A 10,292-nucleotide genomic window follows, 5' to 3' on the forward strand; every position below is an offset into this window, starting at 1 on the left:
AAAGAAATGTTAGCCAAAAGGACATTTTTAAGCCAAAACGATTTTCCACAGATATATGATTAGAAGAAAACCTTTGGATAATTCAAAGGTAATACCTGAGAGTTCCTATGACTAAATCTGGCATAATCTAAGAGCACTAACAGGAATTATGACAGTAATGAAGGGTAATACACTGCATTAAAAAAAATGAATTAGGAGTTCCTGTCGTGGCTCAGTGGTTAACGAATCCGACTAGGAACCATAAGGTTGCAGGTTTAATCCCTGGCCTTGCTCAGTGGGTTAAGGATCCGACGTTGCTGTGAGCTGTGGTGTAGGTCACAGACACGGCTTGGATCTGGTGTTGCTGTGGCTCTGGTGTAGGTCGGTGGCTACAGCTCCGATTTGACCCCTAGCCTGGGAACCTCCATATGCCACGGGAGTGGCCCTAGAAAAAGCAAAAACCAAAAAAATTAATAAATAAAACTATCAATGAGTCTAAAATGATATTAAATAAAAGGGAAGGGGGATCTTTAAAGATGAATACCAACCAATAAATGTAGAAGGAATTATAAAAATCGCTATTTTGCATCCACTACTGTAATAGATGATCTGAAAAAGAAGAGTTAAAGGAGGCTAAAAGCACAGCATATCAAGGTATCATCCCCACACATTACATAGGGATAAAGCTACTGTTACAGGGTAGAAATGTGACGCCATCACCTTAACGACGGGATCAAACAACCAATTACGTTAAATACATGCTGGGGTTCCTCTGGCACACTGGGTTAAGAATCAGGCATTGCTGTAGCTGCAGCACAGGTCACAGCTGTGGCTTGGATTCAATCTCTGGTCCAGAAAATTGGAAATGCTGCAGGTGCAGCCATAAAACTTTTTCAAAATTTAAAAAAAAAAAAAAAGCCATCAGATCGGATGCCTTCTGATAGCATGCCCAAATAACACAATACCTCCTATGCACAATTTTTGCCAAAGATCCTGAATCTAGTGCTAAGAGACAGGCAAATCCCAATAAAGGAATATTCTGCAAAACAAAACATGTCATGAAAGAAAGATACCAACCATCACCCCTCCCTGACCCACTCCCCACTCCCTCAAAAAATGCCTGGGAATTGTTCTAGAGAAAAGAAGACTAAACAGATCTAATAGCGGAATGCAATGTACACTCTCTGACTGAGTCTTGAATGGGGAGGAACAGATATAAAGTTCATTAAAAGGAAAATAAGGAAATACACATTCTGCCAGTGTTAAATAACATGAGGTACCAATTCTCTTATGGTGGTACTGGAGAATATCCCTGTTCTTAGGTGATATACGCTGGATATTTAGGTGTGCCACAAGCGCTGTCTCCCAAATGGTTCAGCAAAAAAAAAAAAAAAAAAAAAAGGTGAAAAATGTTAATTAGTAAATACCTATGAAGGGTATGTGGTGTGCTCAGTACACCAGTCTTATGACCATGGTAAAAAGTTGACGGGAATCCAGAAAAAAAAAGTTAACATTTTTAACTTTTAATGAAAATTTAATATAAGCACTATAAACAGACTTATAAGCCTTAAGGATAGACATATTTTAAATAAGATTTCTGCTACAAAGGAATCATAATAATTTTTCTTTTTAAATTTAGACAACAAAAGCTTCCAGTGTATTTTTCTAGACTGTTATTAAACTAGTGTTCTCTCTATAAAAGCAAACAATGCATAGTAATATTCAGACCAGGAATTAGCATTATAATGAAGTATATAAACTCAAAGTAAACAAATTAAGTTTCTAGTAGCGATCTCCCCAAACTAGAAAATAACTGTCAAGAACCTATCTTTAAAAACTTGCAATTGAAAAAATTAGAAAACTATATTCAGATAGGGGTTTTTTTTTCTTTTTTTTCTTTTATTTGGTCTTTTGTCTTTTTAAGGCCACATCTGCAGCATACAGAGGTTCCCAGGCTAGGGGTCTAATCGGAGCTGAAGCTGCCAGCCTACGCCACAGCAACACCGGATCCAAGCCTCATTTGCGACCTACCCCATAGCTCACAGCAACACCGGATCCTTAACCCACTGAGCAAGGCCAGGGATCAAACCTGCAACCTCATGGTTCCTAGTCGGATTCGTTTCCACTGTGCCACAATGGGAACTCCCAGATAGTTTTGATAATTTCCTTAGTGTGGTTTAAAGAAAAAATCTTCCTCTTACTACAAAAAAGGAGTTGTGCTGAATTATCACACTAGGTAAAACTAAAGGTTGTGTCTAAATCATTTTTAAAGCCAATATAATACTTAAACTACAAGGTTTTATGCAAAGCATTTAAAAAAAAAAATCTAAAAATTCATGGAAGTTCCCGTTGTGGCTCAGCAGTAACAAGACTGACTAGGATCCATGAGGATGCAGGTTCACTCCCTGGCCTCACTCAATGGGTTAGGGATTTGGCATTGTGTGAGCTGTGATGTAGGTCACAGATGCAGCTTGGATCTAGTGTGGCTGTGGCTGTGGTGCAGGCCAGCAGCTGCAGCTCCAATTCAACACCTAGCCTGGGAACTTCCATATCCTGCAGGTTCGGCCCTAAAAAGCAAAAAATAAGAAAATTAAAAAAAAAAAAAAAGCTCAGGTCATATAACATTAAGAGATTACTTAATGAAAAGATTACTTTAAAATGAAACAAATTAGGAAAATATCATGGCAAAAGTAGAATGTTTTACTCTGAATTCATAAAACAAGTATTAAAAACTCGATACATGTCAATACAGAAAATACAAAAATTTTAAAAATTAAATGCAGAAATATGTTCAACAAATCATCAATGATTAAACCAATAATAAGCTATCATTTTACTCCAATAAGTGGTAAAATTATAACTTCCAATGATGAATGCTAAGGTTATGGTGACACCAGACTCTCAAAGGATGCTGGTGCAGGCTTAAATCCGTATAATTTTTGGAACACAAGTGATATTCATTCTTCTTAATGAATATTTGAACTCCTTTCATATGCTAGGCACTGTGGGTCAGCAAGAAAGCCACAATCCTGACCTCACACAATTTATAGCTTGTTGTGAAAAAACAGATTTTCAAAAGACTTAATCAGAAAGCACAGTAATTGCTTAAATAGAAAACAATGGAGACTGCTAAGTGGACTCACGACACTAACCTAGTCTGGAAGTGCTGGGGGAAAATTATTAGTCACTACTGGTTGCCAAGCACCCTGCTAAATGATGGGGCTTAAGTCATGAATACCATGCGGTGTCCATCTGCACAGTCGACACCCCAGAAGTGGGTAACAAGTCTCCACCACAACAGATGTGGCGCACACAGAACTGAGAGGAGGCAGAGAAGGGAGGGGCCGGGGCAGGGAAGGGAGATCACGGTAGCTGGATGAGTCACGGGACAGAAAGGAGCCGGGCAGGAAGAGTCACTGCAGACGGATGGGGGGAAAAGTCCGTCTGGAACCAAGACACAAAGTACAGACCAGGGGAGGTGGGACGAGCCAAGCCAGGGCAGCAAGGGAGGCATCAGCACCGTGCAGCTGGAAAGACAGGGGGGGAGCTCAGCAAAGAGCCCTGGACTGAAGGTACCAGTTAAAGGGGTGATCCTGTGACCACCCAGAAGTGGGGAGGGCACAGAGCAGAGTCCTCGGGACATCCAGATTTCGGGGAGCAGAGAGGCGCCTCTAGGCAGAGGGAACAAACCTGAGACTGGTCTCACGAGCCACAGACTAACAAGAGTTGAAAGAAAGAAAGAGGAAGTGGTAACAGGAGAGGGAGATTAGGCCTCAAAGAACAAGCCCAAGGTCAGAGGTGACTTCAAAGAGAGCACGGTTTTTAATCAGGTGGGGGGTGCTGCTCACAGCAGCAGGCTGAGGCGTGGTTTGCTGTTGTGTTGTTATTGTTTGTTTTCTAAGCAAGTAAAGCCAGTGGACATGCTTATAAAATGTTTGCTGGTCAAGAGAAAGAATAAACAAAGGATGCTTGAAGGGAAAGGGCTAAAAGGAAGCTGTTGTGGGGACTCCGTGTTTGGTTGTGTTTCAAAGACAGAAGGGGCAGAAGGCATGTGAGCAACATGACACAGCTGGGAAGAGGTCAGGCAGGGAGGCAACACCATTCAGATAAAAATGACCAAAAGCACGTGTGAGCACAGGAACGGTGAAAACACTTGTGGTGGGTGTCGAGGCAATTTGGGCATTTTAAAAAAACGTTGTTTTGTGGCCACTGCATAAATTAATTGGGAGGGAATAATCCCCTAGAGAAGTTTGATCAACATAAAATTATATAAAGAATTCAGGAGTTCCTTTGTGGTACAGAGGGTTGAGGATCCTGCAGTGGCACAGGTTCAATCCCCGGCCCGGCACATGTCGTGGGCACAGGCAAAAGAAAAAAGTAAGAATTCAAACTGAGAACACTGGGACAAATTTAGAGAGAAGAAAGCGGTGCCAGCTAAGGGCCCACTGGAGCCAGGCAAAATGGGAGACCTGAGGTGGCAGCAGAGGGGGTTTCAAAGACGCTTTCCTGGGAGGGCAGAGTGGCTCTTAGAGTCAGGCAAAAATGAAGGGTTATTTAAATGCTGAAATGAAGGGCGAGAATTACATGGCAACTCTATGGAACTGTGGCTTGTCTGCATGTTTGAATAGAATGAATAAATAAGGGATCCCAAGTTCAAAGTAAGAAGTGTTGGGCTGCAGCACACAGGCCTCCAAAGCCTGTACCTGTCCAGTTCAAGATGGAAGAAAGAGCTCGGAGCCAGTGACAGAGACGTCAAAGGTTTAATGGATGGGGGAGCTCACATGTCAGAAGCAAGGTCCTGGAATGACCCCCATCATGTGGGGCAGACATGGCAGCAGTGTTCCCATGAAAGGGAGGAGTACCCGTTATAGCGGGAATTGACCTCAGGTTGGCTTATCAGTTACCAGGGCAACTAGCAGAGCTGCATGTCCCTCACTGTCCCTTTGATAAGCTATCATGCAGAGGGATCAAACCCAGGCCACTGCAGTGACAATGCCAGATCCTTAACCTGCTGCACAACAAGGGAAGTCCCCAGAGGGGTGTCCCGATGTAAAGGTTGAAACGATCACTAGTTGGAGCAGGGACAAGTCTGTAGGAAGGTCAGTCTTGTGAGCAGGGGGAAGTGAAGCAGGCACAGGTGGAGGAGAGGACATACAGAGAGCAAGAGAACAGCATCCTCGGTGGCCTGACCATACACTAAGTTTAAGATTTTACATAATGAAAACGAGACAGGTTGGAGGGTGGGGGGATACGCTGGAGGTTTGGGATGTAAATGCTATAAAACTGGGTAGTGATGATCGCTGTACAATTATAAATACAATAAAATTCGTTGAGTAATTTAAAAAAATAATAAATGGCCAAAAAAGATTTTACATAATGATATGATACACATAACAAAATGGTTACAGATTTATAACTATGGATGTAATATTACAAGCATAAAGTACAACTTTTAAAGTCTCAAATTTAGGAGCTTAACAAGCAAAAGTCTTTACAATATCATGTATCCCTCTGCATGTAATTCCTTCCAGGGAACACTTGGAAGCATTTAGGAAAATAATGTGTTGGAGAGGCCCAAACAAAAGGAACAGTAGGCAGAGGCTCCGAGATTGAGACCAGGTCAGCCCCTCTGGGGTCCTCTTGCAGCAGAGGATGGAGAGAGATTATTATTCATGCTATAACTTATAAAAGGGCCTGGGTTGTATAAATCAGAGCACACATAGGAGCTTTCAAGCTCGCCCAGCTTCCAGAGTGAGTAGATTTATTTCACAATCCAGAGGCAGCAAATGGTGCTTGCCAATACTCTATTTATTAGCAAACTCTTAAAAGAATGAAAAATATGGATCTCCGATTTTCCAAAATTTATGAACAAGCTGAATGGTAAGATTATCTTTAAAAATTAGTTTTTAGGAGTTCCCACTGTGGCTTAGCAGGTTATGAATCCAACTAGTATCCATGAGGATGAGGATTCAATCCCTGGCCTCGCTCAGTGGATTAAGACTCAACTGTTGCCATAAACTGCGTATTAGGTAGCAGATGCGGATTGGATCCCAACACAGCTGTGGCTGTGGTGTAGGCCAGCAGCTGCAGCTCCAATTCAAACCCTATTCTGGGAACCTCCATATGTCAAAGGTGCAGCCCTTAAAAAAAAAAAAAAAAAAAAATAGTTTTTTAAAAGTGTAAATAATCTAACTTGAACTGACCTATATGAGAATCATCTGATCTTTTCCACAGCAATAAATACAATTAAAATACCTGATTCCAATGAAGTCTTCCCAGTTGTTCATAGAATGCATAATGCATTAGTAACACAAGAACGTAAAAATATATACTACAAGTATTTATTAAGAATGCAGTTCCTCCCACCTAGAATACATCACCTCCTGTCCTTGAGCCTGGCTAATTTCCTATTCATCACGTAGTCACTCCCTCCAAAAAGCCTTCCCTGATGCCCCAAGATGAACCCACCTGACAAGCACCTATTTCTCCCATCATCACAGCTATACACTGTCACCCTTCATTGTAATCTCAGATTTACTACTGTGAAGCTCCCATCAGAATGTAAGCTCCAGAAGGATGGAGCCATGCTAATCAGACTCAGTCTGATTTTTAGCACCTAGCACTGTGCCTGCCAAATGGAATGAGTAGAATCAAAAGTTAAGTGAATCATTAAAAAACACTAGAATGAGATGACTCTCAAAGAAATGTTATTCTTGGGAAGGGAATTTCAGGCTATTGCCTCCCTCTCCCCTGACACTATCTCAGGAGGCCGATGTCCCATTCTGTGGACATCTGTGTCCTTCCTTGAAGCTTAGAGCAGGAAGGGGCCTGAGTCAGCTAATCCAATGCCTTAATTATCCAGAGACGTGAACAAAGATGCTCTATTCATAAACTGAAAAAAAAAAAAGCTCAATAAATGATGTCATACCATTTGCTCCTCCATTAAACATTTATCTTTATCTTCCCACTCCCCAGTATTCAACCTCTCTGCTAATAAGCAGTATAATCCTTCCCCAGTTGTGTCCACCTTCAGTACACCCGCTTTAAATTAGGTTAAATGCTGTATGTCCGTCAACATCACTGGAAGGTCATCTTTATCATCTATTTATCATTTTATCACCTGTTACCTAAAATTAGATCACAAACAGCCCTAAGAACAATGATTTATCCCAATAACGTCTAAAAAAATTTAGAGCATTTTATACACAGTATGCACTAAAAATTAGTGATAACTACTTCAAAGGGGTAAAGGAATAGGAAACCCAATCAGAAAGTGAATGATTTACTTGTATGATAAAGTTAGATTACAGGAAAAGAAACATTTTTATGACCTATTACAGTCAAAAATTTATTATTTTACTATCTAATCTTACCTACACTGATCTAACAATTAAATTATTAAGTGCCTACCTAAAAGCCGCTTCCCAAAAGCAGTTCATTCCACAAACATCAGAGGGCAGCATCCAATAGGGATTCCAGTAACACAGAGAGAAATCTTTACACCTAACAGAGTAAGACAGAAATAAAGAATCCTACGTGAGTGTTCTGGCTTAAAACTAACACGGAATTTACTCAATAATATAAAAACTTACTGTTTTATTTTACAGCAACAAAATTGCAAATCCACTTTGCTATGGTAACGAGGATTTCTGGAAATCGATCTCTATTTTAAATAAAACTTTAAAACCTTTAGGCAGAAAATACTACAGACTGGAAAAATTTCCTCATCATGAAGTCTTTTTTTTTTTTTTTTTTTTTTTTGGCTTTTTGCCTTTTCTAGGGCCGCTCCTGCAGCATATGGAGGTTCCCAGCCTAGAGGTCTAATCGGAGCTGTAGCCACCAGCCTACGCCAGAGCCACAGCAACGCGGGATCCAAGCTGCATCTGCGACCTACACCACAGCTCACGGCAACGCCAAATCCTTAACCCACTGAGCAAGGCCAGGAATCGAACCTGCAACCCCATGGTTCCTAATTTCAGTCGGATTCGTTAACCACTGAGGCACGACAGGAACTCCATGAATTCTAATATATTAAGATTCCCTCCTCAGATGACACTGAGAACAGTGGTACTTCTAAAATTTCTCTTCATGGACAGTACATATTCCCCCAGAATAAAATCCATTTCAGTCTAACAAAACATGTGCTTTTCCTCAAGCAAAATTTAAGCCACAAATGTTAGTGGGGGGGGGGGGAAGAGGAGCTTTAAATACTTTTAAATTAATCCTCAATCCAAGCTACCTGTACAGTGTTTTAAGTTGAAAAATAAGAAATCATATTAATATTCATGGCTCAGTTTCATTATCTACATTATCCATTTCAATATATTTCACAAGCTAAAATGAAGGATCAAACGTGGTCTTTCTTCTTAGGTTGCAGGTTGGAGCTAAAAAAAAAAAACAAAAAAACACCACAACTACTCACATTACAAAAAGCATGTTTTTCATTACTATTCCTTCTCATAATCATCTAGTTGGAAATTCACTACAGCAGAGGCCTATGTTTACTCAAGTAAGCAAGCATGAAGTCAGGGTGAGTCACTAAACCAGGTCACTTCATGGCCCATCACCATGAATTCAATTACAAGTTACTGTTCTTAGAGGGAAAGGCCTATAAAGTTTCATATTTGCAAGATCTCTGATCACACCTCTCACAAATGTCAATGGTCTATCACAAGTGGGGTCTCAGTACACACAACAAAATTACCAGAGAGCTACACCAGACCTGTTAAATCCGAATCCCTGAGCACAGGGTCAGGCAATGGCTGTTTTTAAAATCCTAAGAATTCTGTATACTACTATGTCAAGAACTGTAACATCAGAATTTTAAAATCAATGGAAAAGGTTACACTGCAATCGGTTTTTTCTTGAAAAGGTCCCTATTTTTAAGCACAGCATAAAAAGTGACATATCTTAAATGTTTGATAAACAGAAATCATGTGCAACCTGATGAGGATATTTATGTTTGTCCCCTTCCAGGTGTGGTCATGTACTTTTTAAGTCTTGCATTTCATACCAGAGATAGGCTCAGTGGTAGTGGTAACAACTAACAGAGGGTTTCATTTTGTTCTGTTTCAGATTCAAGAGCTTTCACACCCATGCAAGCCTCACAACAAACCTGCTCCAATAGATATCTCCATCTTTCAGATACAGACATTATCAAAATGTTCTTTCAACAAATCCGCAATTTATAATCAACACCTAAAGTGCCCCTTTGTTCCAGGAAGGAAATAAGTTGATTATTTCATCTCCTGTCGAACCTTTCAACAGTAGAAAATGAAAAGGAAAAACCAAGCCTCTAAGAAAACGACTAGTTAAGTTTTTCTGTAAAAAGATTATTGCTTCAAATTATGTAGTAATACCATTTTCTGCTTCAACTTGCACTTCTCCATCCCCCAACCCTCGGCAATCACGAGTCTATTTTCTGTCTCCATAGATAAATGGAATGACATAATATGTGACCTTTTGAGTTTGACTTTTTTCACTTAGCGTATTTTCAAGGTTCATCCACTGTAGCATTTATCAGCTACATTTCATTTCTTTTTAGAGCCAAATAGTGTTCCCTTTTACAAATGGATGGATATACCGCATTTTCCTTAACCATTCATCAGTTACTGAACATTTGGGTTGTTGATACTTTTTGGTTATTGTAAATTTTGCTGCAATGAACATTCATGTGCAATTTTAATGGGAACATTTGTTTTTCAATTCTCCTGGGTGTATGTGCATATATATATATACCAGAGGAATTGCTGGATCATGTACTCATTATAAAGTGATTAATGCAGATGAAATTACAGGCAAAAATGTCAAGTTTTAGGTAAATTTCTTGACCATAACACAATGTCAGAAAACACAGTCTATAGAAGGAATTTTTTTTGTTTATTGGAAATACAAAATACATGCACTAATGAGTATTCATGACACTTACCATTAAGAAAAAAAAACCATAAAACACTGAGGCACTGGTGGTAAGAGGTGACATAATTTATTTAAAGTTTCCTATCTCCCAAATTTACATTCACTCATTTATGAAAACTTGATTTTAAAGATTAAGATAGAAAGTAGAAACTCATACCGAGAACTCAGTAGGTACCAGCAACCACCACTACAAGCAATAAATCAGGAAAAGCAACTAATCTGGAGACAGATAGTACTTGTACTTTCAAGCCAGAAAAAAAGTTTAAGGAGTTCCCGTCATGGCTCGGTGGTTAACGAATCCGAATAGGAACCAGGAGGTTGTGGGTTCGATCCCTGCCCTTGCTCAGTGGGATAAGGATCCAACATTCCCACAAGCTGCAGTGTAGGTCAAGGAT

General features: G+C 40.0%; 1 protein-coding gene across 4 annotated transcripts in view; it reads right to left on the reverse strand.

Annotated features, from left to right (window-relative positions):
* The window catches only part of GXYLT1 (glucoside xylosyltransferase 1), a 134,195-nt gene that overhangs the window by 117,572 nt on the left and 6,331 nt on the right, over positions 1-10,292 (reverse strand). For 3 of the 4 annotated variants that reach the window (XR_002344161.1, XR_002344160.1, XM_021092538.1), the window contains exon 2: positions 7,390-7,482. The exons of the other annotated variant lie outside the window; for it this stretch is intronic. Coding sequence is in view for 1 of the 3 variants with exons in the window: in XM_021092538.1 (XP_020948197.1) it covers positions 7,390-7,482 (93 nt within the window). In the remaining 2 variants the exon portion in view is untranslated. The remainder of the gene's footprint in view (positions 1-7,389; positions 7,483-10,292) is intronic. 4 annotated transcript variants of the gene reach the window in all.

This window comes from Sus scrofa, chromosome 5, assembly GCF_000003025.6.
Source record: "Sus scrofa isolate TJ Tabasco breed Duroc chromosome 5, Sscrofa11.1, whole genome shotgun sequence".
Lineage (NCBI taxonomy): Eukaryota > Metazoa > Chordata > Mammalia > Artiodactyla > Suidae > Sus > Sus scrofa.